The sequence below is a fragment of the Micropterus dolomieu genome, linkage group LG02 (assembly GCF_021292245.1).
Source record: "Micropterus dolomieu isolate WLL.071019.BEF.003 ecotype Adirondacks linkage group LG02, ASM2129224v1, whole genome shotgun sequence".
NCBI classification, from domain to species: Eukaryota; Metazoa; Chordata; class Actinopteri; order Centrarchiformes; family Centrarchidae; genus Micropterus; species Micropterus dolomieu.
The window spans coordinates 16866787-16889190 of NC_060151.1; the positions used below are offsets into that span (position 1 = coordinate 16866787).

The 22404-nt window shown below is 41.1% G+C and overlaps 1 protein-coding gene across 1 annotated transcript in view; it reads right to left on the bottom strand.

Annotated features, from left to right (window-relative positions):
• Nucleotides 1-21436, bottom strand: part of cyth3b (cytohesin 3b) — a 42924-nt gene extending 21488 nt beyond the window's left edge. The window contains exon 1 of the mRNA XM_046042318.1: nucleotides 21052-21436. Within this exon, the coding sequence (XP_045898274.1) occupies nucleotides 21052-21070 (19 nt within the window). The 5' untranslated portion in view covers nucleotides 21071-21436. The remainder of the gene's footprint in view (nucleotides 1-21051) is intronic.
• Nucleotides 21437-22404: the final 968 nt, after the last annotated feature.

A 22404-nucleotide genomic window follows, 5' to 3' on the forward strand; every position in this document is an offset into this window, starting at 1 on the left:
TAGGCGTGAATGTGAGTGTGAGTGGTTGTCTGTCTATGTGTAGCCCTGCGATGGACTGGCGACCTGTCCAGGGTGTACCCCACCTTTCGCCCAATGTCAGCTGGGATTGGCTCTAGCCCCCCCGCGACCCTGTACGCAGGATAAGCGGTTGACGATGGATGGATGGATGGATGGATAGTCCAGGCACTTTAGGAGGATTTATTGAAAGAAATGGAATATAATATACATAACTGCGTTTTCAGTGGTGTATAAAGACCTTACGTAATGAACCGTTATGTTTTTATTATCTTAGAATGAGCCATTTCTATCTACATACACCATGGTCCTCTTACATGGACGTCAACATGTTGCGCCGACATGTTTCTACAGTGGCCTGAATGGATGGCTCTTGGCAGAGCGTGTATTGTCACTACGTTGAATACGTATGAAGAAGAACAAGAAGAAAAAGTAATGTTAGGAGTAGTAGTAGCAGTCGACTGGTTTATTAGAAGTAAGAAAAGAAGAGAAATTTGGACAAACGGAGGCCCACACGTATTATTTAGCGCAAGAGTTGACAGAGCGTGTCACCATCGTAGCATCTCCTGCGTGCTTGGAAAGGGAGGGGCTGAGTGGTGACTGATGGTGCATTCATGTAGTGTCAGAATAACATTTAGTCTAATAGTCTTTTTTTCCTCCTTAAATCTTTATTGCAAAAAGAGAAATAGTGTACATGGGACATAAAGAAGTATAAAGAACTTTGATTTGTGCAAAAGCACTTATTGCATAAATATATTTTGTAATATGGTTATAACGGTTAGTTTGCTGTGCATGAAGAGTGAACTAGCCGTCTGCGTGTTGTTTATATGTTTTGATAGTAGTAATCCAACACATCTTTGTAGTGGTGTCCATGTTGATTCCACATTCTTACTTAACAGCACATGAACACACTGAAGTCGGAGGAATGACTTTACAACTCAGGAAATGGGACCATCTGAGGAGCACATGAATGCACCGTGAATCACTGGTTGCATTTGCAACCCTCACCACTAGCTGTCACTAAAACTTACACACTGAACCTTTAAACAAATAGTTTGACATTTTGGGAAAGCTATTGGCCACCAAAGAGTTAGGCCGTCGCATGCCGACAGTAGTTTTATATTTACCATAGAGACATAAGAGAGTGGTTTTGATTTATTCATCTAACTCTCAGCAAGAAAGCGAATTAGCAGATTTCTCAAAATGACAAAATATTAATTTAAAAGCTATACTGAAAGTTCTCAATATCAGCAACTGACAAAACAAAAAAACTTTAATTGCAGTACTTTAAGTACTTCTTATTCTTACATATTTTCATGACAACTGGGCAAGTCCATCTGCTGAGGAAGATTGTGTCAGGCGATTGAAAAAATAAAAAGTTGGTCACAAAAAACCCATGTGCATACATTATTTTCACACATGCTGTATATGCAAATATGTTATTATGTATTTCTATAGGTTTTCACTTCAACGCAACATGAATTCATAATAAAGGACCTCTGTTGAAGGGCCTGGGGTGTTGAAGAGGATAACAAGAGAATAAAAAGTTGTAAAGAGGCAACTACTGTGTGTGAAAGAAACAAAGACACAAAAGGAGGTGCACAAAGCCAACCAGCAAAGAATGGAAAGAGTGATGTAGGAACAGATACCAACCCACTAGACATCTTCACACTCTCTGCCTTCGTTGCTCTGTTTCCCTGGCTTCAGTTAAGTAGCCTCATAAAGCAGTAATTGTGGAGCAAAGAGACCCTGCAGGCAACCTACGTCTGTAATGCACAAAAAAGTCCTCCATCCCTCCTACACAGTCTGAAAGAGCTCGCCTAGACCAGAGAATAGGACGGATTGTCCGAAGAGAATCTTTTGGGTAACAATTTCCTCACTGTGTTTGTGTTTTGTTGCATGTAGAAAACGCAGAGTAATCTGATATCATTGTGAGGACACTACTACTGTACAGCCAAGACTGGACATCTGATGCATTATGCATGAAAGTCTAGGAAAGTGTGTGTTTATGTGTGTATGTGTTCCCGAAGAGAGGAGCCCTACTGAAAAACAAAATCCATATTAGGTTATATACAAACGCTCCATGGCTAACCCCCAGCACGGCCACATAGATTACCAATGCCACTCAGCCTTTTCACATTATGACTTAGGGGGCCAGTAACAATCAATACATCATCATAATAGTTCAAACTTGCATGCTTAGCCTTTTTATCCCCGCCAGTCTGAAAGCATGCAGGAATGAGTAACTGCCACTGTGCTCAAGTCTTCTCAGACACACACGTGGTCCAGACTTGTTTTAAAGAAAAGGTCACTGAGTTAGTACCGTCTCCTTTCCAATCTCATAATCACTTCTAGCTCTCTTGTCCTGGTCAACCGTGACCAGCCTGGTCAACACCACCTCCGGGGGGTCAATGGCGTCACTAGCAGGGTTCAACTATGATCAATGGTAGCATTTGCCACTTGTATGCTACAAGTACAAATTGCCTCGATATAAACAAGGGATTCACAGGAAATGATGCTTGCATATACTCTGTTACTGTTCACTGATCACTGTCTATGTCTGTATCACAGCTATATCTGTTACTGCTAATGCGGCTTTACATTAAAACTGTTCAACTGGCATGCTACACAGTGTCTTTTATTGTGAAACAGCCACAGCAAATGCGATATATTTTGTTGCTGAGCATAGTGCTGATTCGGCTTGGTTCAATGTTGGAATTATTACCATATTTCCAATTAAGACGTGTGCGTTTGATTCTGTTTATCGGTTCCTAACTTTTAGCATATTTCAGTAGCGCTCCCGATTGAACTACAGTCCATAAAAGTTGCACTTATTTGCCAGGACCTGACACACAAATCTAACGTGACTTCATTTGTTACACAGTACGTCAACAAAGCATGTGAGAAGAGAGTACTTCTGTTAACATTCCTGGACCAAGGCAAATGGTCAATAGTTTGGCTTAGGTTGACTATAAAAAGATAACGACACAGCAAAATGCAAGACCTGCAGTAAGTATATTTAGTGCAAAGGAGGAAGCAACTCCAATATGACAAAACATTTTCTTCAACACGTTTAAATCTTATGGGAGGCACCGTGTTTAATAGTTTGCGGTCTTCCAGCTACAAAGACACCCCAGATCCGGCTAACGCTAAGGGTAGCAAAGTCTCAAGCTCAGGTACAAAACACAGATGAGTTGACATTAACCCAGATAAACAAATGAGGTCTACAAATTATTCCAATATATGTTTTTCTTAGATACGAGTCCCAAGAGACACCCCTCTAGTACAGGAACACCTTTCACTTTAGCCATGAAGGGGACGATGAGCAAGGAGAAAGTGGATGAGAGATGTCACAGAGCAGTGAGAAGATTTGTGGTGAAGAGTTTGGAATCAGAACAGAGATTCCATAAGAACAGGATTCAATGAGTAGAATCTGAATCGATAAAATTGAAACAATAACCGAACCTAGTGCAAATGTGTCTATAGAACAAGATGAGGTCATCTTTGGAAATTATTATCAGGGGATCAATTTTAAATATTGTAGAGAGTAATGGAACAGGAAGGGACAGCGACAATGTGCTGTTAGATATAGAGCTGCAGGTGACAGGCTTTACTGTGCTTTGTACGAACCAGGAAACCCTCAACAAGTCAGCGGTAAAACAACAAACATTTACTGTTACTGCTGATTATTGACTTTCTTCTTTTTAAAACAAAAATGCACAGAAGCTCAGTTTGTCTGGCTGCACTGTAAACCAATACATAAGTTACTACTCGTCTATTCAACCAGGACTGAAATCTCGTAAAAAGCTTTTGAAAAGGATGAAAACTTAATCAAATCACCCTTTAGTCTCACAGTATTCAGGTCGCCATCAGTTCAGGTCACAGATGATATATAATTAGGTATCAATCCCATGACTACATAATAACTGTAACTTATGACTTGCCCTGCTCTAGACAGTCATAGGGGTCATAAAAAGGAAAACAGAGATCACATGCAAATTATTCACACTGCCGACAACAGAGGCTATGTTTCAGGTCTACTCATGATGCAAGCTTAAATGAGCTCAATGGCATTCTTTGTTGGAGTCAGTGATCGCTGTCTCAGTTACTGTAAACTATTAATATTTGTTTTTAACATGGTGTCTGTAGCAGTGCTGACCCACGTGATAGAGCTGCTGCCTGATCTATGGATGAATCTTTGGACCGCAAGCAACTGATGAAAACTACTTAGGGTCTTGAATTATACATTACTGCCCTGTTCCTCATTCCAGTCCACTGTCCAGGCAGGATAACCTTAGTCCTGAGACCTGTTCACCGTCTGATGCGTCTCGAGATACTGGAGAGATTGGGATCTGACTCACGTGACAGATGTGCCTTTACCAGCAGATCACAAAGTCAAATGACTAAACGCCTTTGACAGTCACGCCTTTCCAATATCCTTGACACAAGGACAGTGGAGAGAATGGTTTTGCATACCAATAGCCTACCCATGTTATACTGGGTGATTTTTCTGAATCTTTCTGGTCATCTTGGAGAGTCATCAAACTAGCATGAGAGAGTGTATGTAGGCTAATCCATAAGAGTGAATCTTTAGTCATCCTTATGTTTTGATTAAGTGCAATTTTATTAATCTTGCATGTTTCAAAATCTCTACAGCCAAAAGGTATGACTTCTACACCGAAACTGTGAGCTTTTAATTGACACGTCTGGATGTGGGTGCTCACACTGAATTAATATTTGATTTAATGAACATTCATTCAGTAGTCACTTCCTCAAACTTAAGATCAAGCTACATCCAATATTGCAGCCCAATTCTAAAACCAATTTCACTTTATGTTGCAATTGTGCAAAAAGAGCTACATTCATGAAATCAAACCCAGAATAAAACAATACAACATATAATTTCTGATCAATCTAAATGAAAAAATCTAAACACTTGCTGTAAAAAAACAGTTGCCTTTAATGTTAACCAAGGAGGATCTGTGGTTAATGAGCTACCTACAGTAAAACTAAGTTTTCAAAATCTAAAAAGTGACAATCCCAGCCAAAATGATGACAGAATCAGCAAACAGAGCCAGTCAAACACTTCCTGATTTTCACCAAGCTTGCTGAGAAACAATAGATGGGATGTTTAGTGTGATTAAGGCCACTGGGCTGGTCTCCCCGTAACAATAGCAACCCGTAAACATGAGGAGGGCAGAGGCCGTTCCCACCACACCGCAGGCCTAATTAGGGAGCACTTACACAAGTTCACCACACAGCCAACCCTAGATTGATTGAAGAAAGCCAGGTGAATGTGTCAGAGTCGCTGACTACCAAAAAACCCCAAGAGGGCTCGTGTTCAAATTCACTTCAGTGTGTAAACTCTGTCCATGTAACACTGAGCTGTAGGTGAGCCTAAAACACCTACATCTGATTCAACAAAACTCTTTCCCAAGACAAAGCCATAGTCTTTTATTTCCTGAATAAAATACATACCGCACCGGCTTTTCCTCTCCCCGATTCCCATGATGACTGACATGCCATCAGCTGAGGTGTCCTGTGGTGTGTGTCCTTATGATGGTCAGTACTGTAAGTATCAGTATTGAGCTGACTGTTGCGGGAGTGTCACAGTTACACTGCTTTTAGCAGCTTGTTTCCCGCTCATGTATAAGCTGCAATTGTGGCTGGTAGGTGTGTAGTAATTGTTGTTCCCCTTTGGCGTTACTCCTCCTCACAGCTCTCAAGCAGGCAGACACACAGGGACATGCAAACACAGAAAAACACACACACACACACACAAACAGCCTCTTGACAGTTCCTGCCTCTTGAAAGATGACAGTAGTGGTATGGAAATAGCCCACATTCCTCCTACTGCAACCGCCCAGTCTGGTCCAACCAGCTCTCTTTACACCTCCCACCTTCTTCAGTCTCATCCCTTCTTTTTATTTATTTCTGTGCTCTTACACTTCAATTCTCTCATTCTGTTCACACACACACACACACACACTCACACACACACACACACACACTGCAAAAACTAAAATCTTAGTAAGATTAATAATCTTAATTGAAGGCAAAATATACTTGTTTTTTGTCTGACAAGATATTTCTTCTTATCAGGCGGCTTTTATGTTAGAGAATTTCACTTGTTTCAAGTTTTTTTGGCCTTAAGTAGCAAGTGAAATATTCTTGTTCTGTAGGCAGATAATTTTGCTTATTTTAAGTAATATTTCCCCAATTTTAATGCTTTTTTCCCCTTGTTTTTGAGAGCTCAGTTTTTGCAGTGCACCCGGAGAACCTCAACTCTAACGTCTGCCTTCCTACTGAAGAAATCAAACTGCCAAAACGCCCATTTTCACGTCATAAAAGGCTTCTGGATATTTAGTACAATGATGAAGGGGGTTTTGGCCTGCATATCACATCACATCAGCAGTGCTGAGGGTGCAGCAACAGCAGCACTCGTTTTAAATATAGTCCACTCACCTTAAAAGCATCAGCTACAACCTTTATGAGGCATGAGTAGCAGCCACTAATCCATAGTGCTTAGGTTACGGTCCAATTTACCAAAAACACTATTCCTTAGTGTTGCAAACATTAGATTTGCATATATGAGGGTACCCTTTTACTATCTTTATAACTAGTGACTCAGGAATGTCCACTAATACAGTGCATCAAACTGCACTGAAGTACAAGTTAGATGTTCTCATCCATTATGGCCCCTGTCTTCCAAGAAGTTTTTCCTTCATTTTAACTGAGAATGATGATTGGGCTAGTTTCCCATTTGCATCGCAATGTTGGATATTATCATACTGATTTTTATGTCTTTATTTCTTCAGTAAAACAAATGTCCACAATGGAATTTCAAGCCCAGCCAAACCAAGCAACAGCTAGTTTCGGTTTACTCCCAAATGAAAAGCTTGGGTGCTCCATTTAACATCGACTATCACAATCTTTTCCTTTTCTCAGACAAACTTCTTGGTACTGCAGAGAGGTCAGTTGAGGTCTTTTGCTCCACTGTTGATTAAGAGTGCTACGGACTAAGATCAATAAAAGAGTCAACAACCATGCTAGCAGCTCTGTGGGGTGCCCTGAGCTAAATGCTAACATCAGCATGTTAACATGCTCACAGAAACAAGGCTAACACGCTGATGTTAAGCAGGTATACTGTTTACCATGTGTATTATTGTAATTTAGCATGTTAATTAGCACTAAACACAGCTAATGGGAATATCATTATTTTTGCAGGAAGTTGGTCATAAAACTAAGTATTGGACCAAATTTAATTGTGACTGTACAAAATTTTGTGCCAGTCCATTTAGTAGACGATTGAGATATTTTTCAGGATAAGTGGGGTAAGTGAAAACTTTGACCTGCTAGCTGCTGAGCTAGAGGAAAAATAATAGAATCAACAAAGTCATTAAACTTCATCCTCTGGGCACAACTGATCCAGCAGTTCCAAATTTCATGGCTGTTCTGTACAGTAGGGCGACAGCCAAAAACAAAAGAAGCTGAAAAGTTTCACCATCATCTGCAGAAATAGAGACAACAATTTCCTATGTGTCTCTGCGGGAAGGACTACAGGTGCAAAGTCTTTCAGCCTTGTAAACACATCTGATGTGAAAACCACACTGTTGACCTCGGATGCAATAGTAGTTAAAATATCTGATATAAGACATCATGAGTGCAAAAACAGCAATACCTAATTCTTAAATATATAATATATGGTCTGGACCTGCTCTTTATGAAAAGTGCATTGAGCTAACTATAATAGATGCTATATAAATATATTGAATAGATGAAAAATATTTGAAACTTCATCTTTGTATTGAAGAAACCCATGCTATATGTATACTTTTGTCACACAGTGTTCCAGAAAAGCCAGTCAAATGCGATAAAGCGTTCTCTTTTCTTATTTGTTCGCCCCAAAGAAATTACTTAATGTTTTCCAAGTCTGCCACAGTCACTTGTTGTAAGCTCTCATCTCATAAGAGACATCCACACACTCCCTTTATGAAAATTAGATTACAACGAAAAATCAGAGGTTACATCAAACACAACATGGCCGCTTGATTCTTCAAAGCCTTGAAGACCCTAGTACACAATCCCTTGAAGCGAGACAATCTCAACAGAACCCACTAGTCTCTGTCACTTATTCATGAACAAGCACTATGTTTGCTAAATTTCAAAGAAATGCTTCCTCTTCCCTTTGGATTTTAAAGACAGCCTCTGATTGGTTTATTTGTGGGCCAGCATATGTCACAAACTTCAGACAAATTAGTTTAGTGGTTTTGGCAGCAGGATCCCTTGTTCTTTAGCTTTGCTCAATTACGAGCCTGGCTGAAAGCATAAAGGGACCTTCATTATGATTGTTGCTCTTAGCTCACGCATCATTTCCTCTACAGCAAAGTACTGGATTATTATTACTAAATGCATATTTTTACTGAAAACTGATTTCTTACACAGTTTTGCATGTTGTGCAACTGATAAACAATCAGCAAATCTGTCCGTCTGCCGAATGCAGAAATGGAGACCTTTTCTTATCTTATCACGAAGTCTACATCCTGCTCAGACTTTCACTTTTTCCCCCCAAGAGAGGGCAAAGAAATCTGAATAGAAGATGGTGATCTTGACAGGCTGCCATTTAACCAACCGATCTGTAGGGTGACAGCGATAGTAAAGCTATGTTCCTTATCACTGCTTTGCCTCTCAATCTTGTTGTACGTAATGGTCTTTATGATCTCACACACAGTCTAGACAAGAGCCTTGCTAATTGACCAAGGATTCAGATGTTACACAATACTACATCTACTGAGGATGCCTGCATGTATGGTGGGGTTAAAGTAAGCCCTGAAGAATTTTCTGTTCGCTGCGTGTAAAGTCAGATCTTTTGAGGTGACAGCAATAGCAATGTCACCTCTCCCTTCCACAATGCACGACTGATCACAGCACAGCCTCAACGCTTAGATAAGGCAGTTTACACTATAATATTAACACCATAAAATTCCTCTTTGAAACATCATACTAGATAGTGAATATAACCCGTAGAACATCACAAATGACTTAAAGTTATCATTTAAAACAATGGTTCCCAAACTAGGGTCAGGACCGACCTAAAGATAATTACTGAAATAGGAGGAAAAAGAAGAAAATTAAGGACATTTTCCCTAATCTTTGCTTTTGTCTTGTGAAATGGATGAACAATCCATTTATAACAATCAACAATCTATTTATACGTCTTGCTTGACCTGCTTGTATTTTTGGTCAACCAACTAATTAAGCTTTAGCATAATTAGCTAGCTAGCTATAATTGATCAATCTGCTAGCAATGTGTCATTTCAGCTGACTAAAACAACGGTCGCTGGCTAGAAATGAGAAGCTTGTTTCTGTCTTCCATTGTCTGAAATAAAGTTTCAAAAATGAACAAGAATTTCATGTGGTTCATTTGCCGTCGCACACTGCATATGTTCTGCACGAGAACGGACTGCCGGCATAACAGCAGTAACTATGTTTGCGGGGCTTAGCAAACTCATTAACTTCTACGAGACTTTCTACTGTGTGTAGTCCCATTCTAACCACATGCAGTTTGAGTAATAGCCTCTTCTTTAAATAATAAAGTCTTGAGAAGACCAGCTACTCAGTTGTGAGGTCGTGTTAAACTGTCTAAGAAATGGCCTAAAGTCACTCAGGAAATGGCCTAAAGTCTGGTCTGGAGGCCCTGAGCAAACATACAGACCTTGCATGTAACACAGAGGCATAGACTACAGAAGAGGCAGCAGCACAAGCTGTTTATATTGGGTTTAAAGTTCCAAAATCAGAGATACACCATAGACAGAAGAGAAGGGGGGCTGACTCTACTTCTGCTTTTGTTATTTCAAGACAGCAGGAAGGAGAGGAGGCGGATGAGGAGGAGGTGAGAGAGAAAGAGAGTTCATAACAGAGTTAAAACCCGAGCCAGGATTTCTTTATTACACAAAATATGTGGGTGGTTCAGGTCAGACCATCACTCTTTCCCAGACTCTGTGTAAAGGGGTTTTCCAGATTACGAGCCCAGTCTTTCGCCCTTTTCCTAAATATCACTAGTTGAGCACTGATTAGAAGTAAATCAATTCAGATTCTTGCATCGTCTCCACAGAGGAGCAGACTCTTGTTTTTCCAACAGAAGTAGATGAAAGTCATATAAAAACATCTGGGATGACCTTGTAAGTGGAGCCCTTGTGGTATTGATAGTCAAATTAATATAAACCTGTCTTTTAAAAATGATGTACTGCTATTGCAGTAATATATTTAGGGTGGATGGTGGGAGTACAAAACACTATACTTTGATACCAGACATCTATGGAGTGACATTGGATTCAAAAAGGTCACAGTTGTGTATTATCTACAAATGAAAAATAAGATTTACAAATGTGGACAATTTATAAATTTTGGGTACTCACAATTGATCACAGTGATCCAGACATCAATCCACATAACAAGCAATTTGAACACATATTTTATGTACAATTTCTAACTTTTTTGCTTTCGAAAAGCTTCCTGTATACAAACATTTGTGACATTCTTTTGTATACATTTCCAGACTGTTAAATGTGTGTGCACAGATCGCCAGATACATACGGATCGTGGAAGTTTAGCAAACATTTAAAAACGCTCTTGTTTCTGCACGCTTTCTTGCCAGGAGGTTTTATAGGTGGGTAGTAAGCCCTACTCATTATTTCATTAAAAATTGCAACATCAAATTCCTCGTATAATCCCCTATGCTTATAGCCTACAGCTAATAGGAGTAATACAGGAAGAACACAGGAGGAAAATCTGATGTAAAAAGAGATATGAAAATAGTGACTGGGCATACATGATGATGCTGTCCAGAATACATGATCAGTATCTTGTACTGTACTACACACATATATATATTCAGTTTCACACCTTTGAATACCAACTGTTCTCATATAAGCTAGTATCGCGACCAGCAATGGAGAGCTGCTGATGTTGTCAATATTATTGACTGGCGTATTCCCAGAGGGAAAAACAAAAAATTACTCATTATTGCATTAGTTTAGGTAAATGATGATGATTAATAATGGAGCATTTGCACCATGCTCCTCTCGCCACATTACATTATCAAGAGCCCAAAAAAGCTTTTTTCAAGGATAACTCTAGTGCGTGTACTCACTGCAAGACAGACATCCAGCATGACACAGGTCAACAAAGAGATTAAATACATGTGTGTTGGAGAGCAACCGTAAATCACTCGCCCTCAGAGATACCCTCAGGCGACTTTATGTATGTGTGTGTGTGTGTGTGTGTGTGTGTGTGTGTGTGTGTGTGTGTGTGTGTGTTACAGCAGTCATGAGTTATGAGAATTTGGATAACGAGGGAAAGCACGTATGTGCGCGCGTGGGTGCGTTTATAGCAGTAGGGGGTGGCTGAAGGCACCTCAGGTTCAGCCATTAATCAAGCTGCCGTTGTCCCTGTAGAAAGACCTGGTCATCGATGCCCTTGTGGACGATTCTGGGGCCCTGAAGTGCTCTGTCGAGGCCATTCATTTTATATTTCACAGTCCTCACTACAGCAACAATAGCTATTCTATATCCTAAAACAATTTAACAGTTGTCTCAGGGCAAAAGGAAAAGTGCCTAAAAATAATGATGAGTGAGGAGAAGACCATCCTGATGAAACATGTTAATATAGATCACATTATAGACAGTTCCAGTGTCAGGAACAGAAAACAGGACAGAGGATTTCTCTCTTATTTCCTGCTCTTTTTTTGTCATGATTGAAACGTGTTTATATAAAATGTGATAAACTAAAAATGTGTGTATGTGTGTGTTTCTCTCAAGTAGGGAAGTGACAGTGAGCTCCCCGAGCCCCTGACCTATAATCCACTAACCGTCATCCATATCCCTCCCCACTTGATCTCCTCCATTTGTCTATGCATGGAGAGGGCTGGCACTAATCCTCTGTGTGCACACCATATAAAGAGATGCACATTTATGCACACACACACACACACACACACACACAAGCCTCCATAAGTGAAATACTGGGAGTAGAGAAGCATGAGGTATACACAGCTGGGTTGAGCCTTGCACCACTAACCTACTTTGAGAATCTGAATGCAGCATCCGCTTCCCTATCAGTCTCTCTTTGAATCTGTGCCACTGCTGCACGTCTTCATCTCTCTCTCTCTCTCTCTCTCTAAACATATACAAACAGACTTACTGTACAAACACGTTGTTACAAGCGTACACCCACATTCACACTGACAGGTTGCTCAAGAGCCCCTGTGTCACGTGGTCATCCTACTGTGTTCCTTTCTCAGTGACAAACAGTACACCACTGTCATTCTGAGCAGCACAAAGCCGAAGATGGGGAACGTGGAAGGAAAGACAACAACCTCGCCGCAGTCACAGCTCATCCTCGCTCCCTACGAAAGAAAAAATGAATTTTGCATGATGCAGCAGCATCTTACAGCAAAGACAGGAGAGGGGGTAGGGGTGGAAACATGCTCATTTTGCAAAAGAAAAAAAAAGGGAGTTCTGGCAAAGACTGAGGATGAGCTGTAGTAGTTTGCTGACACATTGACCCCCCTGAGTAAGTCACAGAGTGTTACAAATCCCTTCTTAAAAGCAGGGTTGCCCCATTGGAGTGGCAGTGCCACGAGCCCCAGGGAGGGGGAGACAAGAGGGCTGTAAGAGGCTGGAGGCTGGCCAGATGCTATACGCACACACACACACACACACACACACACACACACACACACCGACAGGTTGAGACGTCCCAGACTAAAGAAGTCTACAGAGCTGAATACAAAAGGTGCTCTAGAGTAAGTGTTTTGTAAGCCTGAATCCAGACACGAACCTGAATATTAAAGTCGACTTGACAGTGTAGGCAGAATATTTTATGACTTTGAGAAATATATTATTCATAGCCACTGAGGTTTAACTTAGGGGTCTTTCAACTAATGATTTAAATCATCAGTGTTTAAGGGGGCAGACCCAGGGTTTTGATAATTTACTTTTCCTTAGTAGCACGCTAGGAAAAAGAATTAGGCCGACAGAAAACACTGAATATTCTGGAGTTGCACTACATTGAAGCCTTACAACAATGTAAACGTGACCATAAAAGACATTATGGGATGTACCATTCCAAACAACTGTGATGTGTGTCTAAGGGACATTGAGGAGGCCGCAAGGAAGATACCTGAAAGACATTTTGCTTGTTGCTTGCATGACAGTGGTGTACAGCTGATCATCTAAGTAAAGAGTAAAAGTTTGATATTGTTTAAGAAATGCACACAATGCAAAAGTAGACCCATCTTTAGAGAATCAAAGGAAATCATTCAATCACGATATCAACGCTGATCTCCACATATTGATTTTTTTTACTATTTAAAATTGGTAAAATCATATTTTACTAGAGAGCTGCATGCAGGACAAAGATCACTCAGCCCCTCCTCCTCTCTCTCACTCTCTTTCTCTCTCACAAAGACACAGCGAGCTGTTTGATAAAGAGTTGCAGACGATAAGCTGCACACCTCCACTTTCTCAGACATGACTGCTCACATAATTATGGAAAATACCAATAACTGCCCGATAATAGTTTTTTAGCTGCCCCGGACTTCTGTGCCCTGTGGTATTAAAAGGCATCTGTGCTGTTACCACTAGTAACTACAGGTGACTCATGCACAATAACGGCGCAGCTGCATAATAGCGTCCACAACGGTTGAGTAATGCCAATCATTAAAGATTTTAACCATCACTCCTCAGTGAACTCCATGGCTGCGGTCTAGTTAAGTAGGCCTATGAAGATTTATCATTATAGGCCTACCATGTTTTTAAGGAGTTTGGTCACATTGATAACCTAATAAAAACGTTAATTTTGCGAAAATTGAAAATATTAAACAGTAATATGGCAACTGAAAGTCTGGCCCCCACAAGGTCTGCTAAACAAACAAATGTAGTTGAGAGCCCTGATGTAGAGGTCTGTTGGTGGTTAAAAATAAGTTTTCAGAGTTAGGTAAGATGCTTTGCTCCAAATAGCCAAAAAGATATCAGTGCATTACAATGTTGGTTGGCTTTAGCAACCTGCTGGTAACTAGTTATTTATTATACGAACGCTTATGATATCCCATTAAAATTACCACCTGTTTGAATGTAAATAGGGATATGACTTCATACAGTCCAGTGTTTCCCGTTGTCCCAGTCCAGTGTGGTCCGCCAGAGTCTAATCTGTTACACAATAGTTTCTTAATGAAGCGAAAACACTCTCAAACTTCTCATTATAACATGAAATGTCATTGTTCCCTTGTTCCCAAAGCATTCCCTCAATGCTTTGTTCCTTTATCAAATCGCAAAAGACTGCAATTTATTTAACTATAAATAGGTTAAAAAAGTCATTTTTACTTCGAGCAAATTTTAAAGCGGCTGTGGCTCAGGAAGTAGAGCGGGTTGCCTGTTAATCGAAAGATCAGCGGTTCAATCCCCAGGTTTCATGTTGAAGTGTCCTTGGGCAAGATACTGAACCCTGAATTGCCCCCTGGTGGCTGTTCCACCAGTGTGTGAATGTGATGTGTTGTAGAAGTGCTTTGAGTGGTCGCAAAGACTAGAAAGGCGCTATACAATTACTGAGCATTTACACTTTTACTTGAGTAGATTTTTATACCGGTAATTTCACTTGTACTTAAGTAAAAGTTCATCAAAGTAATCGTACTTTTACTTAGGTAGAATATTTTTGTACTCTTTCCACCTCTGGTTGTGTTTCTAAAGTGTAAAGCATTGGATGAACTGACAGTCAGAGAGGGATATACCTTTTTCCTGCATCAGGTCAATCTTTAAACGCTTACATAATTGTTCCTACCCAGCCTTTTCCTGTCCACTCTGCTCAGCCTTCTCTACCCTTTCCGACAGACCTGAACCACACACACATTTCGACAAAGGCCCAAGTGGAGCATGACATTTTTCGCCTGAAATTCACTTCAGCACATGACTTCAGACTCCCGGGTCCTTTATCGCGCTCTGATTTTCCTTTCCAAAGAGAAGAAAAATAGCACGATTTGCCTCACGCCTCCCTTCTACGAGCCCCTTGATGCTCTTAATGACAGATCCAAAGACAGATCCCAATCTGTGACTGTGTTGAGCAGCAGACCCTTTACAGCACAGCGCGGTCTGTTGGATGAAGAGGAAACTGAATACTTTCTTTAAAAACCCCAGTGTGCTTTTCCTCTTCTGCTCCAGACAAAAATGAAGCCTTGCCATCAGCGTCACAGGCACTTATAAAAGTCCTTCAAACCCATTTTGTAAAGGCAGAGAAAACAGGGCGGAGGTCCAAGAGGATTTGCACACATGCTTCATGTTCACTTTAGACTTTTACAGGTCGATGCAAGTATATCATGTACTGAAGCAATCCAAATCCAGAAAGCTGACTTTCATATGGGGTCAGTCTGTCTTAATGTCTTTTGAGTCCAACTTAAACCACTGAGGGGATGTCATGGTTAAACGTAATGCGATATCTGATATTGTGGGAGGCCAAACTCAACAAGGGCCCTCTGTGTTCACTGACCTTTCTGTCAAAGATCAAACATGCACCTAGACTTGAGTCTGTACAGTAAAACATCAAGCCACATACAGAAGCCAGAAGTCTTTTCTATCTCCCCATCAACTTCTCAAAGCAGCTACTGAGCCGTGGTGAGCTGGACTGCTGGTGCATGGCTGCCAGTGTGAGAGCAGGGAGAGCGCACAGTAGTCAAAACAATGAAAACACACACTCTTTAACAAAGGTGAGTCACGCTGTTGGAGACTAAAACACATGCACACATACATCTCCCAAACACACAAACACAAAAAACAGGAAATATAATTCTCACTGGTAAGAGAGTCAATACATTTTGGGAAATATGCTAATTCAAAGTCTTGCCAAGAGTAAGATGAGAAGATCGATACCACTCTCATGTCTGTATGCTAAAGCTGAAGCTACTGCCAGCAGCCAGTTAGCTTAGCTTACCACAATGACCGGAAACAGAAGGAAATAGCTATCCCGGTTCTGTCTAAATGTAACAAAATTTGGCTACCTGCACATGTCTTGTTTGCTTGATTCATACAAAAAAATGTTGTGGTTTCGTAATCCCATTGCCCCAAACATTGACTCAAAAAAATTTGTTTAAGTATTAATACGCGTATTCAACCCTGAAAATTAACCAATCAAGGGGATGAATGGTCGACACTGACGTCAGACATGGATGGTTGTTGTAATTAGCCACTGATGCAAACACATATATTAGAAGCCAAGAGAACAGCAGTAGAGATGTTGAGCTGTGCCGAAAGGATCACAAAAGATATAACCCATAAAATAAAACCTGAACTGCCTTCATCAAGAGCAGTAGACCGTTCTTCAGTCCATTGAGTTGCAAGAATACGCAATGCAAAGTGGAACGAGGCAAAAAGACGAGTGTAGCCAATGTGTCAGCCAGTCTTGGATAAAATGATAAAAGTTTCAATAATTTTTTTGATTAATCGATAAATAGTTGAAATGATCAAATGTCAGAAAATAGTGAAAAATGTCCATCACAATTTTCCACAGCAAAAGCTGACATCTTCCGTTTGTATGAGAATATTTTGAAGAGAAAAACCAAAAAAGAGATATTCAATTTCCAATGACATAAAACAGAGAGAAGCAGCAAATATTCACACAGGAAGTTGAAACGAGTAAACATTTTGCAATTGTGCTTGATAAAAAGCAAACCATTCATTTTTTATCAAAATTGTTGCCGATTCATTTTCTGTCAGTCGACTAATCGATTCAGCCCCGAGATAAAATAAAATAAAATAAAAATTTATCTTCAGCTCTCAAGTCAGGGTTGGGCCTCAAATCTGGCAGTACCAGAAGGGTTCAGTTGGTTCAGATGTGGGTATGGGACAGGTTCAGGTCTCCAGTCCTGTGGTTACAAGTTAGCGTTCCCCCTCGGGTCAGGGAAATAGAGCACACTCCTGCTTACAGGTTGCAGGAGGGCCATGTTTTCAAATTTCCTACAGTGGCCAAATGTTTCACCATTTAACAAAATACACTTGTTCTTTGGACCTGTTACAGAAGCCCTAAATTTACCTGCCAAACCTCCCTGAAATTAACAACAGCTTAGACACAACAGCTGACTCCACACTGGGTAACCCGTACTAAAACCTCATTATTGCCAGTGCCACATGAACTATCCTCCACTGTAAATCACCAGACCTTTTTTTGGGAGGTAATTTGTACAGAAATGTTTAGATTTTTGAGCTTCTACTGCACAGTCCCTCCGGTGCAAGGAAGATATTCAATCTGGATACCACTAAGGGGTGTGTGGTAAAGCATAATTTGTTCCTACGCTCCATGAAAACTTCAGGACGCTCCTCTCTTTTAACCATTTGACAACGCGTGGGCTGTGGGGAAAAGACAGCAGCTGCAAATCAGCTCCAAATACAAAAACACAAGTCCTAAACGTTGCAGGAAGCTGTCCTGCAGACGGCAGAGGAGTGTCTCTGAGATCTCGAAGCCCAGCGAGTCATGTGCGTCTCTCCTCTTCCGAGTTGGGCTACACTGTGCCATAACACCACAGACCACACACTGACACTCACACACACTCTGAACTGCCCAGTTTAAATGGCCGGTTTTCACAGTATGTAAATAGAGCGGCATGTAAACTCGCAAGCCGTCATAAGGCATGCTGCGGAACCAGCGTCTAGCATAAATAATCTTAATCATACCATATGGGCACCTCTTAATGAAGTCTCCATTGAACACTGTGCTCACCAAGTAACAAAGATTACACTGAAGCAGAGGATACTGTAGGCGTACATTTGATAGACAGTCAAAGTCAGTCATGCGAAATGAGAATGTGTTACAGTAAGCTATACTCAGAGTCTGCTCAGTCAGACAGGTTTCACTGTAGCAAAGCTTTATGGGCTCTTGTTGGCCCATTGTCCATTGAGCGACCATTGTGGCACAAAGCAGTGTTTGTTGACTGTCATGTGTGTCGGGTCGATTGCTATGGAGCTATACTGCCTATGGCGGGTGCAGGAAAGTAAGATATAGAATATAAAGATTCCAACAGGAGAAAGAAAAGCAAAGATAAAAGAAAGGTTTCTTCTACAAAACCTACAATGAGATCCAAGGCGAGGCTGTACTGGATAGTGATGCAAGATGAAACATCTGAGGTACACCAAAGTTATTACAATTAATTTTGAGAGAGATATATATGTCTGTACTAAATTTCATAGCAATCCAACCAATAGTTTTTGGGACATTTCATTCAAAACCACAAACGGTCAGCCTCATGGTGGCCCTGGAGAAAAAGTCAGGGGATCACCAAAGTCATTAGGCTTCATCCCCTGTAGAACATGAATACCTGCACAAAATGTAGGCTAATGGAAATTCATCCTATCGTTGTTGAGATACTCCAGCCTAGACCAAAGTGGTGGACTGACAGACCGACATTGCCACCCAGAAAGCGATGCCACCAACAAGGCTTAAAGATCATGTGTACGATCTCTTTTACAACCACCAAGGAGGTGAAACTTAAAAAAAACAGAGCGTGAGATGGAAAAGAAATGAAAACTGACTTCCCATCAAAGGAGTGACCTGGTTTGATGGATAGTTACGGATGGCCAGAGACCGCTCGCTGTTCAGTGAGTTAATTATGACAGAACAGAAGGACTTTTTATTGGAAGAAACTCCTGTAATACACTGGAGAATTGATTCAGTCAGAATATCTAGTCCACTCTCCCTCACTGTCTCACTGGCGGCAATCCATACTTTTTTTTGGCCATTTTACAACGTTGCTCTGGCACGCCGCCCCGCCACCCTCATCCCTTCCACACACACACACACACACCTCCTGTCTTGTTCTCTCATTCCCTCTCAGACATCTCACCGTCAGCGCTACTACGACTGTGTCTCACTCTTCACTCTTTGCGGTCACATGTTCTTTCCATTCTCACACCTTTCTGGCTGTCTACTCTCCATCTGACACCTTGGTATCTTACTCCGTCCTCTGCTTTCTCTCCTCACTCGACTTGTGGCCTGGCAACGTGCATGTGCCTTTGTGAGGATTGACTGTCAAGATATTGAACTTTGTCAACCACCTTGAGTAGATCCATGCCTGTAATCCGCACCAGCACGATCGTTCATCATGTACTTCGCTCTGCTACCCCCCAAAGCGCCCAACTCTGCTGTGGGCTCATGTGTGGGTGTGTGCTTGCTAAGTGTTTCTGATAAAAAGCATCAAATTGTGAATAATGTTCCCAACTGTTCAACAGAAAAGTAAACACCAAAACAAAAACAAAAACAAAAAAACAAACAAGAGCTCTGCAGCCTTCCTTTCCTGCAGCATCTAGGGCATTATTTATTCTAGATGAGAGGGCAGACTGTGGTGTTGATCACACACTCACACCTGCTGACACGCACACACACACACACACACATCATTTTAGGTCATGATCCATCCATCTTCAGTGCCATGAGGGAAAAAGGGAAAATTTAATTTGTGTGAGTGTCAGTGTGCAGCCATGAATACATGTGAGTGTGTTTATATGCTCCCGGCTGTTGTCAGCTATCCCTGGTTGGCATCACAGCACCATATGTCTGTCTGTGGGGCTGTGCTACTGTCTGTGGGGACATGTGCCACCGCTGGAGGCCAAGCCGGCCAAACACAGCACAATGACGGCTTTATGTCCACATTCCAAGCATTGCAATAGTCACAACCTGCAGCTCTGCGAGCGGTGTGCATGTGGGACTGAATACCGCTGACGCACAGAGATGACATGGGTCAGAGTGATGGTTGTTCACCTGCAGGTTTAAATCTTGATAAACTGTGAGTATGTGATTTTGTGCAGTTTATGATTACAGGGTTAGAAGGGTTTGCTGAACCAGGGGCCTTGTTGGCATCATGGATTATTACTAAACAGGCACAACAGGTCCTAAGGTCCCTGGACCAGAACCTCTGTATGAAGTAGCATTAACAATTTCCTGTTCTAAAGTTGATGAAACGACCACAAAGAGGCACAAAATGACCACAAAGACGCAAAGCGTCCACAAAAAGACGCAAAACGAACACAAAGAGGCACAAAATGACCACAAAGAGGCAAAGCGTCCACAAAGAGATGCAAAATGACCAAAAAAAGACAAAACGACCACAAAGATTCAGTCCGGGTGAGTTACTCCTGTGTGACCTTTTACATATCCGTGTCCAGGCTGTTGTCTCATAATCAGTCCATGGCTGTAAGCTCTTTGCAAATAGCAGCTATTCACTTATAAAATTTCTTGTCGGAATTATCTTTTTTTATTTATTTGACATCCATTTATTGCACTAAATAAATCATGCAACTATTAATTACTGCCAAGAAGGAGGGTTGTACATAGGCTTTACATACTTTCACAGTCTGAGCATATCGTCACTCATTTTATAAATGTGCCCCCCCCTCAAAAGTTTCTAAACCCACATAGTGCTGAACTATGTGGGATATACGTATCATATAGTCCTCGTGTTCCTGTTGCAGTGACTCATCTGTGCCAGCACATCCTTAACACAAACTCAGCTTTTATCATGAGTCAAATGAATCCCTGTCTCGTGGCAATGGCTTGGCGGACAGTGAGAGGACCTGTTGGGCCAGACTGACAGCAGCCCACAGCTGACAAAGCCTTTAGATAAACACAAACCGCACTAATAAATGACACTGATTATCATGCTGATCCATTTACGCTCTATCCACCGGAATGTAGGTCAATACTTCTACCTTAACACATCTGGCACACGAGACATAAAACCTTATTTATGCTCATTTAGGAGGCAACTTCACGTCAGTGAGCTCTACCAGAAAATGCTGATGTAGGAAAGATGACAGATCGGTGTTGCTGCATGTGCCTGGCATAGAACTAACTCCATGTCCAGTCCAGCATAGGCCGAACTCACTGTCCATAATATTGTTATTATGAAATTGAGAAACAGTGTCAGGCTAAAGAGGCATATGTCTCCTGGACAAATAGCCACACAGGTCAGCGGTCTGAATTGCATTGAATGAATCATACCTTGGTTGTCCTCGTCCATGTTTGCAGCCTATAAATCAAGCCCCCCCCCCCCCACGCAAAAAAAAATAAAAATTCGGTCGCAGAAACTTCCGTTGTACGAAAAAGGGTCTAATTCACATCAAAACGCGTCTTGATCTCAGGGACGCATTTGGTGCACAGGTTGTCGCCTCACGGGCAGCGTATTCTTTTTAGGAAATGTTGTGGCCATTTACGCAACACAGTCGCGAGGCAGCCCCTCCGGCTTCACGTGAGTCAGTCAGTTAGTGTGAGCCGTGTGTTTCTGCAGCAGCAGCAGCGGCGTCCTTTGGTCGAGCGTGTTGTCGTTATCCCTTGCAAAGACGCCTTCACTCCACTAGTATCGGGAGAGTAGTTGATACGGCTGGTGTCAAGTTGGCTAACGCACATCTGGAATAGTTGCGGAAGTGTATGTCATTTTGTCTTCAAAATAAAATACTCAAATGTGTGACACAAGCAGTTGTCTTTATTTTGGAAGTAAAACAGGAAGTGCTTGTTACACTAGCTGTCTAAATTGATAGTGATAATCCCATCAGAGCCCCGCTACACGGCCAGTGCTGCGCGTCACTACTCACTGATCAACGCTCACGTGACTCGAGTCATTAGTGAGATTATACCCAGCGAAATATAAATGTTTTTATTGATTATCCGCCATAGTTTAATTGTGCTGTGCCATTTGGCTATAACTCTTAAGAATTCATAGCAAAATAATTTAGCCTAGCTACTGGAAAAGATTTAAAGAATTCTTCTAGTAGGTGGCGATTGTTTTACTGTTTTTGTCATAATTTGGTTGCTTTCTAATGTGTGGACGACTTTGGATTTATCTCTAACCACTTGGCACATTGTGTGTCAGAAAATGAAATGTTGGCCTAATAGAATGAAATGTGACAAGGAACCCCACATAGACACTTATTTATACATAAGGCTTCCCCAGCCACTGCTCTAAATCATATAAACACCTCTCTGTATAATGTTATACAATACGACAGCACCACAAACATTTATTCAAGTACTTTACTTAAGTACAAATTTAAGGTACTTGTACTTTACTTGAGACTTCTTGATGTTGTACTTTTTACTTTTTACTACAATTATTTGATACCTTTAGTTAGGTCTACTAGTGATTAAAAAAATAGGATTAGGATTAGGTTTACATATAAAATATATGACAAGTTTATAAAACATGATGTCATCATGTCATAAATGTATTGTAAATTTAGAACAGTATGCGTACAGCAGAAACAATTAGTCACATAATCAACCAAGGATTTTGATATTTTTCATGCAAAAACATTTCAAGGTTTTTCAAAACAAATTGTATTTAACTTTATAAACAAA